A 20,367-nucleotide genomic window follows, 5' to 3' on the forward strand; every position below is an offset into this window, starting at 1 on the left:
CACACAGAGCTCTTTACATGAACTGCACACACACAGCTCTGTTAGATGCACTGCACATACACAGCTTCTTACATGCAATGCGCACACACAGCTTTGCTACATGCACTGCACACACAGCTCTCTACATGCACTGCACACACAGCTCTCTACATGCACTGCACACACAGCTCTCTACATGCACTGCACACACAGCTCTCTACATGCACTGCACACACAGCTCTCTACATGCACTGCACACACAGCTCTCTACATATACTACTCACACACACAACTCTCTACATGCACTCTATAGCCACAGTATTCAATACCTGCGCCTTCCTAGGAGTACAGTACCACAGAATACTCAGCCTGACTCCTCCCCCACATGTGACTGATCACATGGTCATAGGTCATGGAAGGTCCTTTAACCCTGCAGCCTCTGCGGAGCTGTTCTCCTGCTGCTCTATGTGTCCCTGATACAGGGCTGTCAGGTAGGAGAGTGCTGAATTCAAGAGGGGATAAATGTAAGTGTGATTATTCATTTCTGTGTGGATTGATGAGCTGGGTGGGATAGCACCTGTGTCAGTCAGGGTGCCACCCCACCAGGGGGTGTCAAGATTTGGGACCCCCTCCTTCACGTCCCATGACGGACCTAGTCCATCATGCTGCCGCTCAGGATGTATGGAGTGGGCTCCTGACTTGAGCCCGCTCCAAACCCAGTGACCCCCAGCTTATTTCAGTAGGTGGGGGCCGCTGCTTGTTGCCGGCATCAGCTGCCTATTAACCCTTTAGGTCGCTGCTGCCAAAGCTGACAGTGGCGTTTAAAGTGAGCTTAAACCATCCCTGGTGGTCTAGTGGAGTGGATCGCCCCCACAACCCCAACCCCCCCCCCACACACACACACACACACACAATTCATTCGTGGGAGGGCGATCCACGATGGAGGTAGCTGGAGGGCTTACCTCTCCTTCATGCCCGTCCATGGCTCTGCATTTGATAAAGCCTGGCTGGACCTTCTATGGAACTTCATTGATCCGTATGAGGAATCTACTGATTCCTCCTAAAAGTCCGTGAAAGGACCAATAAAATGTAAAAAAATTTAATAAAGTTATTTTTCATAAAAAAATAAAGTAAAACATAATACAAAATATATATATATATATATATATATATATATATATATTTGGTATCGCTGCGTGCATTATTATCCAAACTATTAAAATATAACATTAATAATCCTGTAAGGTATATGGCATAAAGGTAAAAAAAATGCAAAACCCCAGAATTGCGTTTTTTTAATTATGTTCTCCTGATATGCAATGGCACAAGTGTATGCTGCGGCAATATCTTGGATGCAAATGTATCAATACACATTTGGGCATTCTTACATTTTTTTTAAAGCATCCGGAATTATTATTATCTGGACAAGAAGACCCCATCACCACCCACATTGATGCAAGTCAACATTAAGTCTAGTGTTTGCATCTTTTTTTTATAGGCCATAAAAAATAGAATTTTTTTTTTTATATTCCTAGGAACTCAGTTTGTTTTTTGATCTAACGCTGCTGTATAGCAATTGTCATCTGAGTATTTACAGAGGAGACAATACGGCAGTCTGATGAAACACTAGCAGAGCCCTGGAGATAGGGTTACTGCCTCTAAGACTCAACCTACACCACCGTTACACTCTGCTGAAGATCTTCATTGCAATATGGCCTTCTACCTACAGCCCGTGCTACAAGACTTACTGCCTATTCCTCATCCACGAATTTAAGCCAAGTAATACAAAGCTAACCATGGAATACTGCCGGGATGTGCATCTACTGACATATGTGAGTGCTAATACACAGTGTTATAACTGCATGGCAGTGCCAGGGATGATTTCGTGAAAATTCTAGAATGCCTGGGTGCTTCAAGAAAATCATATTCTCCTTGGCTTCCGCGTTAAGTTTCGTCTCATTCTTGCTGATCGTTGTTGCCATGGTGACTCAAAAGTGGATGACCGGGAAGACACTTTGTCAGACGGGAGTCGATTTGGTCAATGCCTCGGATCCAGAGCTGGTCAAGTTTATTGGGAGTATCTACTACGGGCTTTTTCAGGGGGGCAAAATCCGCCAGTGCGGATTGGGGAAGCGAAGTTTCACGTTTAAAAGTGAGTAAACATTTATTGTGAATTGATAAGAACTATCCTATTCCCTAATGTCTGAACATGTAAATCAAATTTTTTTTACTCAATGTTCATTAGCCACAGAATAGGGAATATGTTTCTAATGGCGCAATCTTGAGAACAAGTACCTAGGTCACGCATGCGCACTGCTGTTCATTTCATTCTCTATGGCGGTGTTTCCCAACCAGGGTACCTCCAGCTGTTCCAAAAGGACAACACCTGCATGCCAGGACAGCCAAAGGCTGTCCGGGCGTGCAGGTGTTGTAGTTTTGTAACAGCTGGAGGTACCCTGGTTGGGAAACACCGCTCTTTGGGAACTGCTGGAGCGATGAATGCTATCTAACGCAGTTGCTATAGACAATGAATAGTGCCAATGGTCACCAGGAGATTGCAGGAGGTCCTAGAGGCCCGACCACCCCGATCAGAGACTTATCCCCTGTATAGGGGATGAGTTCTCATAGTTGGACAATGCCTTTAACCCCTTAATGACACAGGGTTTTTCCGTTTTTGCACTTTCATTTCTTCCTCATCACATTTCAAAAATCATAATGCTTTCAATTTTGCACCTACAGGCATATGAGGGCTTATTTTTTGTGCCACCAATTGTACTTTGTAATGACATCAATCATTTTACCACAATGTTTACAGCAAAAGCAGAAAAAAAAATATTTGAGGGGAAAAATTGGAAAAAAAACTCAATTTTGTAACTTTTGGCGGTTTCTGATGCTCTGCAGTGCACTTTTCGGTAAAAATGGCACCCTATCATTATTCTATAGGTCCAAGGATACCTAATTTATCTAGTTTTTTTTTATTTTACTACTTGAAAAAAATTATAACTACATGCACCAAAATTGGTATGTGTAAAATTGTCATCTTCTGACCCCTATAACTTATTTTTTTTTTCCATATAATGGGATGTATTTTCCATATACTGGGATGTATTTTTTGCACCGTGATCTGAAGTTTTTATCGGTACCATTTTTGTTTTGATGGGACTTTTTGATAGCTTTTTATAAATTTTTTTAAGGTATACAAAGTGACCAAAAATACGCAACTTTGGACTTTGGTATTATGTTACGTGTACGCTATTGACCGTGTGGTTCAATTAACATTATATTTTTATAGTTCGGACATTTACGCAAGCGGCGATACCATATATGTTAATTTTTATTTTTGTTTACATTTTTTTTAATGGGAAATGGGGGTGATTCAAACTTTTATTACTGAAGGGGTTAAATTCCATTTATGAACTTATTTTTTTACTTTATTTTACACATTTTTTTTTGTCCCCATAAGGGACTATTACATGCATAATTCCAACGTAATTGCAATGTGTGCACTGACAGCCAATTTTCTATAGACTTTAATGGAATCCAATATACCGTATTTATCGGGGTATACCACGCACCGGCCTATAACACGCACCCTCATTTTACCAAGTATATGGGGCAGCGGCGCCGATAGCCAGGGGGAGAGAAGGGGCAGCGGCACCCATTGCCGGCGCCGCTACCCCGTTGCCTCCCCCATCCCCGGTTGTATAATTACCTGTTGCCGGGGTCGGGTCCGCGCTGCTTCTGGCCTCCAGTGTGGCGTCTCCTGCGTCGTTGCTATGTGCTGCATGGCGCGGCGCAATGATGAGTGACGTCACTCGTCATTGCATCTCGCAGCGCATAGCAACGAAGCAGGGGACGCCACACTGGAGGCCAGAAGCAGCGCGGACCCGACCCCGGCAAGAGGTAATTATACAACCGGGGATGGGGGAGGAAACGGGGTAGCGGCGCCGGCAATGGGTGCCGCTGCCCCTTCTCTCCCCCTGGCTATCGGCGCCGCTGCCCAATTGCCGGCGCCGCTTCTCTCCCCCTGGCTATCGGCGTCGGCAATGGGGCCAATAGCCAGGGGGAGAGAAGGGGCAGCGGTGCCGATAGCCTGGGGGAGAGAAGCAGCGGCAGCAGGGCTCTAGACCCCAGGACAGGCAGGGGCAGAGAAGCCGGCAGCGACAGCAGGTCTCTGTACCTGCAAAAGCCGCTGCAGTTCATTGATTTAAAGCACCCACTTTAAATCATTGAACTGCAGCGGCTTATCGGCGTATAACACGCAGATAGACTTTAGGCTAAACATTTTAGCCTAAAAAATGTGTGTTATATGCCGATAAATATGGTATGTGATTGTCTACGTTCCAGCATAACCTCCGACAGCAGCAGATAAAGAGTTTTAGTATGGTTTAAAGATGTCCTATAACTGACAATCTCAACAGTCCGAGAATAAAACAGCAGTCCCGACATTTAAAGGAGTTGTCCACCTAAAGGTGATTTAAGTAGTACGTACCTTCCAGAACTGGATATTACCTAATGAATTTCATTCTCAAACTACAAGTCCCATAGTTCCATAGTTTGTAAGTGTGAGGTCACTTTTCTCCCTCCCACACATCAGCCACCCCACCCATGGAAACACAAATGAGCTGTAATCCACTCAAAAGACCAGTGTTTTCTAACCATGGTGCCTAAAGCTGTTGCAAAATTATCTCTCTCCCACCCAATGGTTGCTCTACCCATTGAAGCAGACAGGCTCTCTCTGATCACCTGACTAGTGATGTCACATCACAACACACTGCAACCTGGGAAATCCTGAGACCTGAGTCATTTTGCTGTTAAAAATAAATATATCGGGGCGATCATCACAGAAGAATTGTGAAAAAAACATCACATACAGGTTCAGACACAATATTACGAACTTGACAGCCCCTGTAGCATAGTCAAATAACAAAAATCCTAAAATACCCCTTTAAATCATACTTTACTACAACATTGCTTTGGCTGCCAGATATTATAAACTAACTCTGTTAGGAAGACTGGGTAAAACTGTGTACTTAGTTAGATTTGAAATTTTTTAAACTGCGGCTTTTTATACCTATTTTACAGGGTTTTTTTTCCCCATGATACAATGTGTGAACCCTCAAAAAAATGAGGTATAATAACTTTTTTGATGTTATCAGTCATATGGGAGGTTTAGGGTTTTTCTGTGTAGGATTAAGGGGAATTAGGACATCTAAGACAAGCGTCTGATGACAAATTGAGTCAGCATATTTTAGTGTTTGGAATATGGCTAGTATGTAGAGGTAAGACACACCATCAATAAATGCTAATTTACACATGCAGATTTCTATGAAAAGTTGGGTGGCATTGTGTGTGAACACTATTCACACCTCGGAATGTCCGCACAGAGATTTTCCGTGTGGACATACCTCAGACTGTGGGTGTCGGCATGACATGCCAGCGCTAGGACCAAACGGGAATGCGCCATCTCATAGACAGCTATGCATTCCATGCGGAGTCCGCAGAAAGAATGGACACGAAAATCTGAATTTCCGTGTCAGAAACATCTGGCGCAGAAATTCTGCCATGTGCATAGTGCAGCAGAATCCTTTGAATTAAACGAGACTCTGCTGCAGCAGAATCTTCATGCAGAATTCCAATTCTGATGTGTCTACATGATTTTGCGAGATTAAATTTAGTGCCCCTGATGGGGAAGGTAGTGGGGAAAATAAATACCTGGAGTAAGATGAGACTAAGTATGGCAGACAGAATAGGACTGCCTAGAATGGTGTTACTGCCGATGATAACGCATTATTTGAGAGCCTCTCCCATGTGGATTAAAAACATGTTCCTTAACCCCTTAAGCACACAGGACATACTCAAACGGCCCCTTTTCCGAGTCCTTAAGGACTCAGGACGTTTGAGTACTTCCTGTCAAATCGCGGCCCCCCGCCACTAGCCGGAGGGGAGCCGGTGCCTGATGCCTGCTGAAATCGTTCAGCAGGCATCGCGGCATATTGCCCAGGGGGGTCATGATGACCCCCCATGTCGGCGATGTCCGCAGATCGCTGGACAATTCAGTCCAGCGATCTGGGTCAATCGGGTCTCCAGTGACCCGGTGACCCGGAATTACAGGCTGTTCGAACAGCCATAGCCAGCAGGGGTGAGGTGGCACTGGTGCCACCTCACAATCGCCCTGATTCGTCGGCCGGTTTCCCGGCCGACCAATCAGGGCGCCTGCTGCGGGTGTCACTCCCGCAACCCGTTCCTCCCCTCTTCCGGAGGACGTGAGCGGGTGCGGGAAGAAGACCCCGGGAGCTGGGGACCCCGATCCCCGGCGTCAATGTTGGGATCGGGGTCCCAGGAGCGGCGGCGGCGACGACGAGGGACTGACCTGCAGCGTGGATCGTTGGTGGTGAGTGACAGCCTCCTGCTATTGCTTAGCAACAGCTCCCATCATGCCCTTTTTGCATGCATGCTGTAGTTTTGCAACAGCAGGAGGCAGACCACCACAACTCCCAGCATTCCCTTATGGGCATGCTGGGACTTATAGTTTTGCAACAGCTGGAGGCACATTTTTTCTATGGAAAAGTGTACCTTCAGCTGTTGTATAACTACAACTCCCAGCTTGCACAATTAGCTAAAGTGCATGCTGGGAGTTGTAGTGGTGCATCTGCTGGTTGCATAACTACAACTCCCAGCATGCCCGTTGGCTGTCGGTGACTGCTGAGAGTTGTAGTTTTGCAACAGCTGAAGGCACACTGAGTTAAGTAGCAAACCAGTGTGTCTCCTGCTGTTGCATAACTACAATCGCCAGCATCCCCAGCCAAAGTAGTATGCCTCCAACTGTTGCATAACTACAAGACCCAGCATGCCCTTCCACTGTCCGTACATGCTGGGGGTTGTAGCTTTTGCAACAGCTGAAGGCACACTGGTTGCAAAACACTGAGTTTGTTACCAAACTACAACTCCATGCAAACTACATGCACTGATAGACCGTACGTGCTGGGAGTTGTAGTTTTGCAACAGCTGGATGTCCCCCCCCCCATGTCCCAATGTGAATGTACAGGGTACACTCACATGAGCGGAGGTTTACAGTAAGTATCCGGCTGCAAGTTTGAGCTGCGGCAAATTTTCTGCCGCAGCTCAAACTGCCAGCGAGAAACTACTGTGAACCCCCGCCCGTGCGACTGTACCCTAAAAAACACTACACTAACACACAATAAAAAGTAAAAAACACTACATATACACATACCCCTACACAGCCCCCCTCCCCTCCCCAATAAAAATGAAAAAACGCCTGGTACGCCATGGTTTCCAAAATGGAGCCTCCAGCTGTTGCAAAACAACTACTCCCAGTATTGCCAGATAGCCACTGACTGTCCAGGCATGCTGGGAGTTTTACAACAGCTGGAGGCACCCTGTTTGGGAATCACTGGCGTAGAATACCCCTATGTCCACCCCTATGCAAGTCCCTAATTTAGGCCTCAAATGCGCATGGCGCTCTCACTTTGGAGCCCTGTCGTATTTCAAGGCAACAGTTAAGGGTCACATATGGGGTATCGCCGTACTTGGGAGAAATTGTGTTACAAATTTTGGGGGGTATTTTCTGCTTTTACTCTTTTAAAAAATGTAAATTTTTGGGAAAAGAAGCATTTTAGGTAAAAAAAAAATTTTTTTTTACATATGCAAAAGTCGTGAAACACCTGTGGGGTATTAAGGTTCACTTAACCCCTTGTTACGTTCCCCGAGGGGTCTAGTTTCCGAAATAGTATGCCATGTGTTTTTTTTTTTTTGCTGTCGAGGCACCATAGGGGCTTCCTAAATGCGGCATGCCCCCAGAGCAAAATTTGCTTTCAAAAAGCCAAATGTGACTCCTTCTCTTCTGAGACCTGTAGTGCGCCAGCAGAGCACTTTTCACCCCCATATGGGGTGTTTTCTGAATCGGGAGAAATTGTGCTTCAATTTTTGATGGGTATTTTCTGCTTTAACCCTTTGTATAAATGTAAATTTTTTGGGAAACCAAGCATTTTAGGTACATTTTTTTATTTTTTTTTACATATGCAAAAGTCGTGAAACACCTGTAGGGTATTAAGGTTCACATTACCCCTTGTTACGTTCCCCGAGGGGTCTAGATTCCGAAATAGTATGCCATGTGGTTTTTTTTTTTTGCTGTCGAGGCACCATAGGGGCTTCCTAAATGCGGCATGCCCCCAGAGCAAAATTTGCTTTCAAAAAGCCAAATGTGACTCCTTCTCTTCTTAGACCTGTAGTGCGCCAGCAGAGCACTTTTCACCCCCATATGGGGTGTTTTCTGAATCGGGAGAAATTGGGCTTCAAATTTTCTGCTATTACCCTTTTAAAAAATGTAAATTTTTTGGGAAAACAAGCATTTTAGGAAAAAAATTATAATTTTTTTTTACATATGCAAAAGTCGTGAAACCCCTGTGGGGTATTAAGGTTCACTTTACCCCTTGTTATGTTCCCCGAGGGGTCTAGTTTCCAAAATAGTATGCCATGTGGTGTTTTTTTTTTGCTGTTCTGGCACCATAGGGGCTTCCTAAAGGTGACATGCCCCCCAAAAACCATTTGTCGCTCCTTCCCTTCTGAGCCCTCTACTGCGCCCGCCAAACAATTAACATAGACATATGAGGTATGTGCTTACTCGAGAGAAATTGGGTTTCAATTACAAGTAAAAATTTTCTCCTTTTTACCCCTTGCAAAAATTCAAAAATTGGGTCTACAAGAACATGCGAGTGTAAAAAATGAAGATTGTGAATTTTCTCCTTCACTTTGCTGCTATTCCTGTGAAACACCTAAAGGGTTAAAACGCTGACTGAATGTCATTTTGAATACTTTGGGGGGTGCAGTTTTTATAATGGGGTATATTATATTATATTTGTGGGGTATTTCTAATATGAAGACCCTTCAAATCCACTTCAAACCTGAACTGGTCCCTGAAAAAAAGCGAGTTTCAAAATTTTGTGAAAAATTGGAAAATTGCTGCTGAACTTTTAAGCCCTCTGGTGTCTTCCAAAAGTAAAAACACGTCAATTTTATAATGCAAACATAAAGTAGACATATTGTATATGTGAATAAAAAAAAAATATTTGGAATATCCATTTTCCTTACAAGCAGAGAGCTTCAAAGTTACAAAAATGCTAAATTTTAAAACTTTTCATAAAATTTTTGGATTTTTCACCAAGAAAGGATGCAAGTTACCACAAAATTTTACCACTATGTTAAAGTAGAATGTCACAAAAAAAACAATCTCAGAATCAGAATGATAACTAAAAGCATTCCAGAGTTATTAATGTTTAAAGTGACAGTGGTCAGAATTGCATAAAATGGCCGAGTCCTTAAGGTGAAAAAGGGCTCAGTCCTTAAGGGGTTAAAAGACTAGAGAGTAAAATAAATTACCTTATTTGGGGACGAAAAAGGGTTAGGGTAAAGAGCCAGTACCTGTATCACCCCTTAGAAAAAGGGGGTTTGGGTATCCCCAATTTTGCCCACTATTTCATAGCATCATAATTAACACTGATCATTCAAGAACAGCAATCTTTGGCGGTTTTCCTTGAAAAGGGGGGTACGAAGTACAGATCAATATGGGAGCTGCTGGAGAGTGGGAATCTAAAGAAGGATATGGAAGACGGGAGTACAGTGAAAGAGTTATTGGGACAAGTCTGGGAAAATATTAAGTTAAAAACAGGGATGGCAAGTAGCGTTTGGTGTACCCCAATATGGGAGAACAAGAACTTCCCCCCGATGTGTCTACATGGCCTCACTGTTGCCTTTAGTCATCATTGCCCAGAACCTGTTGACTGTGCAGGCGAGAAATGTGTGCAACCACACGGTACTGGACAGACTGTGGTACGTCACTCTGGGTGGTCAGATTTATCACTCTGTGATGCCAGGGCACCGTTAACAGTCTGAGGATACGATAGCTTCTCCTGGGCCAGGAGTGGTATAATAAATACAGCGATGCCAGGTTACTGATAACTCTCTTTACTGATGATTGAGGTAGCAAGTTTTTTACAATAAAGAAGTTTGCGCAGCAAGATGGGCAGAGTACAACCTTGGGGAGTCTATAGCCTTGCTAGGAGTTGTAGTGGCCATTGGATGCAGCCTGAAGATTCTTGGCAGCATACGCTGACTGAAAGCTTTAACTTGACTGACTGATTGAAGTAGATATTTTCCCCTGAGAGCTTTTGCTCTGGCTTACAGCCAGGCTTTGGCAATTCACCTACGCACCGGGGCCGTTCCTAAAATTTTACGTGGCTATGGAATTTAGTAGACTTTTTCTCCCTTATGCTTCTCCTCAGCTTGATAGCTAGAACTCAGTCTCCTCTTACTCTCTCTGCAGCTCACACTGAGCTCTGACTAGACACTAACTGGACTGAAACTGAACTGGACTCTCCATCACCCCTTACACTACATTAGGGCTAGGTTTGGGGGTCTCCTCTGCCTCGATCTCTTAAGGTAACAGTGCTAAAAAAAAAATACATAACATAATATAGCAATATCACACAATATAATAAAGTGAAAAGAATAAAAATAATAAAAAACTGTGGGCCCAGTTAACAGTCAGACAGGGTGTTCGAGGTAATCTCTAGCCCATAGGACAGCCTTTGGTGCTGGGACACCACAGAAAGACCACTGAATAAAGACAATAGGGGTTTTTTACTAATGTATTTCCGCTGTTTTATTTTGTCAGGTTTTTGCGGCTGAATTTAGGCACACGACAAAATTTGCACCTAAAACATTTAAAATTGACCCTCACTGAATTTTTCCAAGAAAAAATAAATAAAGGGGCGTGCCCACCCGGGACTTGACCACCCCAGGAAAGGGGAGAGTCTAAAACAAAAGTAATGTATCTCTTTTATGATATAAAAATCAATGGGAACCACCAAAATAATGTGGATATTATTCAGTATTTTACATAATTTTATTTCAATTTTTCACTTATGTGTAATTATACATTTGATATCCTCACAACTGATCTGTTTTCTTATTAAGTAACTATATCATTTTAAAAGAAAATTTATAAATACCAATGTTAAAAAACATGGCCATGGAAATAAACTTGTGACTATAGGGCCCACTGCCAATCTATCCTTAGCCTGTCCTACTTACGGTAGTTCCTAACTGATAGCTTTTGCCCTGTGTGCTACAAAGATGCCACTTATCTTTTCGGTATTTGGGTTGCAGGATTTGGCAACATAAAAGGAAAGAAACAACATAGCTCTGGGTAGACCTAGGAAAAGGTTGTGTAGAAGCTGCATTGCGGTTTGTAAGTGCATCACGCCAGTTTCCCATAGTAAGTAATGGAAAAAAGGTGTGTTTCAGGATCTGACCTGTTGTCTTGTGGTTAGACGCACCTTTTTTGTTTGCATCTACATGCAGATCTTGACCACATTGGCATTGCAGACATTGCAAGATTATGCAGAAAGAATTGACATGTCAATTCTTTCTGTGGAGGCTGGAATCGAAATCTCTGTTGCCGAAATTCCACCGTGTGCAAAAAACAGCAGAATCCCATTTGAACTAAAGGAACACTGCTGCAACGGAATTTTCAAGCACAATTTTTCCACTGGATACCACTTGGAAATTCCACCATATTAACAGAGCCTTAGGCTAGGTTTTGGCTTAAAGGGGTTTTCCGGTGGAAAACTTTTTTTTCTTTTTTAAATCAACTGGTGCCATAAAGTTTAACAGATTTGTAAATTACTTCTGTTTAAAAAATCTTAATCCTTCCATCACTTTTTTTTAAGGGGCTATATGCTACAGAGGAAATGCTTTTCTTTTTGGATTTCTCTTCTGTCACAACCACAGTGCTCTCTGTTGACCTCTGCTGTCCATTTTAGGAGCAGCATATGTTTGCTATGGGGATTTTCTCCTGCTCTGGACAGTTCTTAAAATGGACAGGGGTGTCAGCAGAGAGCACTGTGGTCGTGACAGAAGAGAAATCCAAAAAGAAAAGCCTCTGAAGTATACAGCCCCTAAAAAGTACTAGAAGGATTAAGATTTTTTTATAGAAGTATTTTACAAATCTGTTTAACTTTCCAGCACCAGTTGATTTAAAAAAAAAAAAAAAAAAAAGTTTTCCATGGGAGTACCCCTTTAACCCCTTAAGGACGCAGGACGTAAATGTACGTCCTGGTGAGGTGGTACGTACATTTACGTCCTAAGCATAACCGCGGGCATCGGAGCGATGCCCGTGTCATGCGCGGCTGATCCCGGCTGCTAATCGCAGCCAGGGACCCGCCGGCAATGGCCGACGCCCGCGATCTCGCGGGCGTCCGTCATTAACCCCTCAGGTGCCGGGATCAATACAGATCCCGGCATCTGCGGGAGTTCGCGATTAAAATGAACGATCGGATCGCCCGCAGCGCTGCTGCGGGGATCCGATCATTCATAACGCCGCACGGAGGTCCCCTCACCTTCCTCCGTGCGGCTCCCGGCGTCTCCTGCTCTGGTCTGTGATCGAGCAGACCAGAGCAGGAGATGACCGATAATACTGATCTGTTCTATGTCCTATACATAGAACAGATCAGTATTAGCAATCATGGTATTGCTATGAATAGTCCCCTATGGGGACTATTCAAGTGTAAAAAAAAATGTAAAAAAATGTAAAAGTAAAAGTAAAAAAAAAGTGAAAAATCCCCTCCCCCAATAAAAAAGTAAAATGTCCGTTTTTTCCTATTTTACCCCCAAAAAGCGTAAAAAACATTTTTTATAGACATATTTGGTATCGCCGCGTGCGTAAATGTCCGAACTATTAAAATAAAATGTTAATGATCCCGTACGGTGAACGGCGTGAACGAAAAAAAATTTAAAAAGTCCAAAATTCCTACTTTTTTAATACATTTTATTAAAAAAAAAATGATAAAAAATGTATTAAAAGTTTTTTATATACAAATGTGGTATCAAAAAAAAGTACAGATCATGGCGCATAAAATGAGCCCCCATACCGCCGCTTATACTGAAAAATAAAAAAGTTATAGGTCATCAAAATAAAGGGATTATAAACGTACTAATTTGGTTAAAAAGTTTGTGATTTTTTTTAAGCGCAACAATAATATAAAAGTATATAATAATGGGTATCATTTTAATCGTATTGACCCTCAGAATAAAGAACACATGTCATTTTTACCATAAATTGTACGGCGTGAAAACAAAACCTTCCAAAATTAGCAAAATTGCGTTTTTCGTTTTAATTTCCCCACAAAAATAGTGTTTTTTGGTTGCGCCATACATTTTATGATATAATGAGTGATGTCATTACAAAGGACAACTGGTCACGCAAAAAATAAGCCCTCATACTAGTCTGTGGATGAAAATATAAAAGAGTTATGATTTTTAGAAGGCGAGGAGGAAAAAATGAAAACGTAAAAATTAAATTGTCTGAGTCCTTAAGGCCAAAATGGGCTGAGTCCTTAAGGGGTTAAAAACACTGCACCCAGATGTTGGCTGAAAGTTTATTTTTTTGGCGTTTTTTTTAACTCATCGATGGCTTTTTTGTGCAGTTTTGGCCTCAGCAACAGTTTTCCAAAACACCAGCATGCTATGATTATGGTGTTTTTTTAAATTAATTAATTATTTATTTATTTAAGAAATCTCAGTTTTTCTCCCATAAAAGTTAATGGGAGGGTACATTCTCACACGAGAGCGCATCCGCATCAGAATGCGCTGCTGGCACACACAGAGTTACGCAGAGCGAGCTCCCTGCTGCTGTTGTAGCTCTGTGTGTCCACTCAGGATTTCCGGCAGGAAATCCGCAGTCACGAGCGGACAGACAGAGCTACAGCAGAAGCAGGGAGCTCGCTCTGCGTAACTCTGTGTGTGTCGGCAGCGTATCCACGGCATCAAATACGCTGCAGGTGCTCTCCCATGTATGTGAACATACTCAGAGGAAAAAAAGCCATCAAAAACTCCATGTGGGTTTAACATTACCCTTTTTTGGCATTTTGTTCCCCCAATTCTTGAATAGAAATTTCAGAGTCACCCGATGAAATTAATACTTGACTTGTAATAAGAAAAACTATTTTTATGTGGTGTTTTTTCAGGTAAAAAAAATGTCCAAAAGAACCCAAGTGGAAAATTAGCCTAAGACTGTGTTTACACATTCAGGTTTTTAATTGCAATTATTGAATTTAAAGCCAGGAAGAGATCATAAATGGGTGACGTATAAAGAAAAGACTGAAATTTCTTTTTTTTCAAATCTATTACTCGCTTTAAAATACCAACAACTGACAAGTATTAGGGCTCGTGCACATTACTGTCTGCCCCCGTTAATAAATGCCCGTTATCAATCAGTTTGATAATTTTTCAAATGGGTTGCAAATGGCTGTAAAAGAATCCCATTGATGTCAATGGGATTTTTTTTTACAATCCTTTATCACCCATTTGCACCCGTTTGCTTCCTGTTCCGTTTTTTTGATGGAGAAAAGACATGACTAAGAAAAGACTAAGAGTGTTGTGTAGGTTTCTTTGGGTGTTTTAATTCCCTACAATTACAATTACAATTTTCCACAGTATTTACTAAGGTTTCCCTACATTTTCCACTTTCCCTACATTATTTTTTTTTTTTTACACATGCTGGCCCTCATTTACTAAGAAAATCGGGTTGTAAGTCTATGTTGCTTTCTTACCCGACTGCTTTTTTCCCCTGGTATTTATTATTATGTTGCATCCTGTTTGTCGCACGTGGGTTTTGTAGGTTTTGGTTTCCAACTCCTCTGAGCTGTCGGGAAAAAATCCACAACAATTCAACAAATTCGGGTTGGAAACCTTAATAAATACGTGGGAAAGCTCAGAAATGTCAGGTTACGCCCCTTTTTCGGGTTTGGGAGAATCCACATCGGGTCTGTTGGGAAGAAATGTCGCATAGTGTCGCAGACTGGCGCACGATGTCTGCGACATGGCGCAGACAAAGATGCGACAAAAAAACCCGACAAAAGAGGTCGGGTTTAGAATAGTAAATGAGGGCCGCTCTGATCTGTAGGGTTTTCCTCCGCTCAAATCCATCACATTTTATGTGGAAACCTTAGTAAATATGTTGGGTTTTTGTGAATATGTCAGGAACACGCCCCTTTTCGGAGACCACGCCCCATTTTCCCGCCGGTCACGTCCCTTTTAAGGGTTTTCTTAGCAAAATGAAGAGTTATTCCGGGTTTTTCAATTCTGGCGCAAATCCTGGCGCAAAGTCTGGCGCATACAGAATTTCGGACGCAATGCGACAGAATCTGGTGCACAATCAGACAAAACATGTCAGGTTTGCAATATTAAATGAGGGCCATTGTGTGCAATATTTTTTCTCCCATCAAAACTAACAGAATAGAAATGGATATTATAAATTTAACATTGAAGTCTATGGGTAACTTATTGAAAACGGATGAGCCTTTAATGTCTCCATTTGTACCCTTTTTTTCAATCCGTTTTTGATCCGTTATTACTTCTGAATATGCTCAGAAGAGGTGTGAGGAACAGGGAAGTAGACAGACAAAAAGAAAAAGGGAAAATAAACAGTTTAAAAACTGATGCAACAGGATGCCACTTAATGGCTACCTTTTGCATCAGTTTGCATCTGTTTGTTAGTATGGTCCGTTTAGCAGCAATGACAGGAGAATATGAAGATGGGAGACAAAGGCCATGTAAACCTAACCTTAGAAAACGCAGGTTAAGGCTATGGTCCCATTACATTGTGAAAAATGTGCTGCGAAGTGGGAAATACACTGTGTATTCTTGTGATGAGCATACACACAGGGCTATCTGGCGGCAGGCCTGTGTGTTCAGTGTGGTTTGGGAGCGGGGCTGTCTGCTGGCAAGCCTATGACACATAGCCCCGCCCCCAAACCTACCTCACTGAACACACAGGTCTGCCGCTGGCTAGCCCTGTGTGTATGCTTATGGCAGAATACGCAGTGTATTTTTCACTATGCAGTACATTTTGCGCAGCGTGAAATACGCTGTGTTAGTGCTATGTGGGTCCGTAGCCTAAGGTTGTGCTTCCAAACACATAAAAAAAAAAAATCTGCCAAATTCACTGCATGGCGTTTTTGGGGGGCAAAAACACAACAGACAGATGTTAGCATGAAGTCAATAGGGTCATATGAAATGCCATACCCGCTTTGTGTTTTTTATTTTTGTGTTTTTTCACTCTCTATTGGTGTTTTTTGGCTAAGTGAGTGTTTTAAAAAATGGCAGCATGCTGAAACTAAAGCTTTTTTTTCAGGGAATCGAGTGGTCCTAGCACCGCCATGTTCTGCCGGCTCCGGCTATCTGCAGTATTTTTTGGATGGACATTCTGCAAAAAGTATGCAGTGTGAACATAGTCTAAACAAGGCAAAATTTTTGGCTTGCATGCCTTGCCCCACATTACCTTGTGGTTTAGATACTTTTTAACTTGGCTCGACAAAGGGAGGGTAGCATAGAGCAAAACGGTTTGGCTTTCTAGTAAAGGGACATGGCTTTTGTGTGATTGAGTGTGTCAAAAATTGCACTAAAAATGTGGAGAAACCTTTTTGAGTAAAGAAAGCCAACTAATAGCTAGCTTAAGATAAATCTGGAGAATTAGTAGGTTAATCTAAGAAGTATTATTAAATCTGCTCTATTTTTCCTCTCAGAGGCATAATATGTCATTGTGAGTACTAGTCTACCATGACCATGACATTCAGAGAACACGTGCTGCAGACGACACATGCTCCAGAGTGCTGTACTCGGGTATCCTTGGCTCACTTATAGAAAGGAAGCATGCATGTGTCATCTGCAGCATGCGCACTCTCTCTGTGACCCATATCCCATTCTGGAGATCAAGGGTGGTTAGAAACCCCTCCCCCCCACTACCCCCCTCAATTAGACACTTATCCCCTATCCTGTGAATAGTGGATAAGTTGTCTTTCACTGGAAAATCCCTTTGAACTTAGGTCGCAACACTGCTGCCCCAGACACAAGCGGGTGCCTAGTGGCAAATATCGCCCGGTTTTATATACATTCCTTTAGCCTATTGAACCCTGCAAAATTGTGTGGAGTAACTGCAGTTTTAAGTGCTGGTCCTGAAGTTGTGGTATAGACAACATTACCATTGGATTCTAGAAAAAAAATCCCAGAAGCATAGATTGAGGGTACATTTACACAAACTCACAGGGGCTTACCCACTGCGGGAAATCCAATGCGAGTCACGCTGCCATTCACTTTAATGGGTTCACGGTACTCTGCAAATCTGCCACTATTGCAGACTTTCGGAAGTCCCCTTGAAGTGAATGGTATCGTAACAACAGCTGGTTTCTTGCAGCGGGTAACTAGTGATGCGTTACAATCGTGTGAATATACCCTTAAGGGTTATTCCAGAAATATTTTGTTTTATTTTTTATATTAAACTTGAGCTTCTTTCAAAATAATAAAGACAGTATACTCTGCCCCCAATCCCCGCAACTGCTGTTCCGATGGTATCGTAGTAACAGTGTTGTCTTTTCTGCTTTCTACAGTATTTCCAGACATGGTGAAAACACTGAACACTGCCCTCCATGTGATCATTATCCTCTTCCTCTGCACAGCCATTTCTTTTGCACTGATCAGTTTTGGATACTGTATATATAATGCACTAAAAGTCCCATATCGGTCCATCAAAGGTCCTGCAGGTATATGTCTCTGGAACTTCATTGCAGGTAAATTCGCAAAACCACATTTTATATGTTAAAGGGTAAGGCTGTACGTTCAATAGAGAAAAACCATGCAGCCATTACGGTGCCTTATGAGAGAGGCCAAGCGTTAGTTGGTCAGATCTCGATTGTTATTAGGTGGTAAGAACCGGTGTATAATACTGTGCTAAAGAGAATGATTCTGTACATTTCTCTTATGCACTGGGAAAGCTGCTGGCATGCACATACTGTATGCTAGATATACACACAGACCACCATTATCCAATATAGGCCAAAAAAGTATCATTTTGTCCTCCATTCAGGTGGTATACATAAGGGTTTCCATTTAACTGCTGCATGTACTACTCCTTAAGGTAGCCATGTCCCCCCAATTGTTTAACCCTTTAGGTAGTCAGCCCATTAGTAAGTACTTTAGAAAGATCCAGATCTACCCAGTCCCACCCCCCTCCCCCCCGCCCCATTAGTTTCTCTCTTTAGGCAGTCAGGCCCCCTGATTACTTTTCTCCTTTAGGTAGCCAGGTCCCCTCATTACTTTTGCCCTTTAGGTAGCCAGGTCCCCTCATTACTTTTCCCCTTTAGGTAGCCAGATCCCCTCATTACTTTTCCCCTTTAGGTAGCCAGGTCCCCTCATTACTTTTCCCCTTTAGGTAGCCAGGTCCCCTCATTACTTTTCCCCTTTAGGTAGCCAGGTCCCCTCATTACTTTTTCCCTTTAGGTAGCCAGGTCCCCTCATTACTTTTGCCCTTTAGGTAGCCAGGTCCCCTCATTACTTTTCCCCTTTAGGTAGCCAGGTCCCCTCATTACTTTCCCCCTTTAGGTAGCCAGGTCCCCTCATTACTTTTCCCCTTTAGGTAGCCAGGTCCCCTCATTACTTTCCCCCTTTAGGTAGCCAGGTCCCCTCATTACTTTCCCCCTTTAGGTAGCCAGGTCCCCTCATTACTTTTCCCCTTTAGGTAGCCAGGTCCCCTCATTACTTTTCCCCTTTAGGTAGCCAGGTCCCCTCATTACTTTTCCCCTTTAGGTAGCCAGGTCCCCTCATTACTTTTCCCCTTTAGGTAGCCAGGTCCACTCATTACTTTTCCCCTTTAGGTAGCCAGGTCCCCTCATTACTTTTCTCCTTTAGGTAGCCAGGTCCCCTCATTACTTTCCCCCTTCAAGTAGCAAGGTCCCCTCATTACTTTTCCCCTTTTGGTAGCCATATCCCATCATTACTTTCCTCCTTTAGGTAGGCAGGTCCCCTCAGTAGTTTCCTCGTTTACGTTGACAGGTCCCATCAGTACTTTCTCCCTTTAGGTAACCAGGTCTCCCAGTAGCCAATATACTTGTTCATCAGCTGCAGGCCTCAAGACTTTCTGTTCCCTGGCAGATTTTCCCTGGCAGACTTTCTGTTCCATGGCAGATTTTCTGTGTGGAATTCCACAGAAGTATTGGTCACGTGACAGGTACTGGTGGCTACCTACGGAATACTTTATTTATATCTTTTAGGTCTTTAGGAAATATATGGCTACATGCAATGTTGTTCTTTCCATCAACAACTACAGAATATGTGAAGGAGGCTCCCGATGGAGCTTCCAATTACTAAATTGATGTCTATTTCTAATACTGTACTTTGTATTGCAGGTCTGTTCATTCTGTTCGCAGTCACCAGCTTCATTGCTGCTGTCCGACTTCACCAGCTGACTGAGAGGATTGCAAACTTTCGTGAACATGTCTTCAGGATCATCATTCTTGAAGAACAGTACGAGGACTCATTCTGGTTGTGTGTGGCAAGTGGGGCAACTCACGCTTTCAACATGTTGCTTATGGCAGCAAGTAAGATTCGCCTTCCTAAATTTAAGACAAAGACTGAAGAGGCAAATGTAACTGCGGAGGACATTATGTATTAGTTCCAGGGACCTTTTTTATTGGATCTGATATTCCATATTGGCATAGTAGTGCTGTACATGTTATTAGAACTTGCTTGTATCAAGTGACCCTTCCATGTAGATCAGTTGGTTCTCCATAACATACATATACTCATGGACCACTTGCTTTACACAATGTGAGGGGTCTTATCCTTAACAGCTAATGGATTTCAGGCATGGCTTTAAAGACAAATACAGACAGGATCTGCCCCAGGTAAAAAATAAGTCTAAAGCCATTTTTTTTTCTTTTTTATTATTTTGTGACAAGTACCCTTTAAATATGTTTGTAACAGTCAAATTTCTTTTTTCTTTCCTTTTTAATAATAAAATAATAAAACTGTTAATAATCTTTTACTTTGTCTCATCTCGCCTTGTATAGAGAACAGGCAGAGCCTCCTACTCCCTGGAAGCAGTCTTCACAATTTTCACAATATATTTATCTGATAATATAAACATAAACACTACTTATGTTGTAAATAAAATCTTATTTGAATTAGTTTTTTTCACGGTTAAAACTTGGAAAAAATATGTGTTTCCATATAAAAAGGTATCCCTAATAGGAGACACCATAAAGGGAACGTGGCATCAGTTTCATGCTGCCCAAAAACACAGGCCCCATGAAACACTGACAGGCTCCCTTATAACTACAGGGTGGGCCATTTATATGGATACACCTTAATAAAATGGGAATGGTTGGTGATATTAACTTCCTGTTTGTGGCACATTAATATATGTGAGGGGGGGAAACTTTTCAAGTTGGGTGGTGACCATGGCGGCCATTTTGAAGTCAGACATTTTGAATCCAACTTTTGTTTTTTCAATAGGAAGAGGGTCATGTGACACAT

The 20,367-nt window shown here is 42.6% G+C and overlaps 1 protein-coding gene across 1 annotated transcript; it reads left to right on the forward strand.

The window, feature by feature from the left end:
* The first annotated feature begins 401 nt into the window (after positions 1 to 401).
* CLRN2 (clarin 2) lies at positions 402 to 19,817 on the forward strand. Its single transcript, XM_056551605.1, has 4 exons — positions 402 to 470; positions 1,515 to 2,131; positions 17,445 to 17,624; positions 19,239 to 19,817. The coding sequence occupies exons 2-4, from the start codon at positions 1,879 to 1,881 to the stop codon at positions 19,502 to 19,504; spliced, it is 699 nt and encodes a 232-aa protein (XP_056407580.1). The 5' UTR covers positions 402 to 470; positions 1,515 to 1,878; the 3' UTR covers positions 19,505 to 19,817.
* Positions 19,818 to 20,367: the final 550 nt, after the last annotated feature.

Source organism: Hyla sarda, chromosome 1 (genome assembly GCF_029499605.1).
Source record: "Hyla sarda isolate aHylSar1 chromosome 1, aHylSar1.hap1, whole genome shotgun sequence".
Taxonomy (NCBI): domain Eukaryota; kingdom Metazoa; phylum Chordata; class Amphibia; order Anura; family Hylidae; genus Hyla; species Hyla sarda.

Coding starts and splice junctions, on each gene's coding strand:
- CLRN2 (XM_056551605.1), top strand. CDS start 1,879: ATGCCTGGGTGCTTCAAGAAAATCATATTCTCCTTGGCTTCCGCGTTA. Junction 2,132..17,444: donor GCGAAGTTTCACGTTTAAAA/GTGAGTAAACAT, acceptor TGCTTTCTACAG/TATTTCCAGACATGGTGAAA. Junction 17,625..19,238: donor TCTCTGGAACTTCATTGCAG/GTAAATTCGCAA, acceptor TTTGTATTGCAG/GTCTGTTCATTCTGTTCGCA.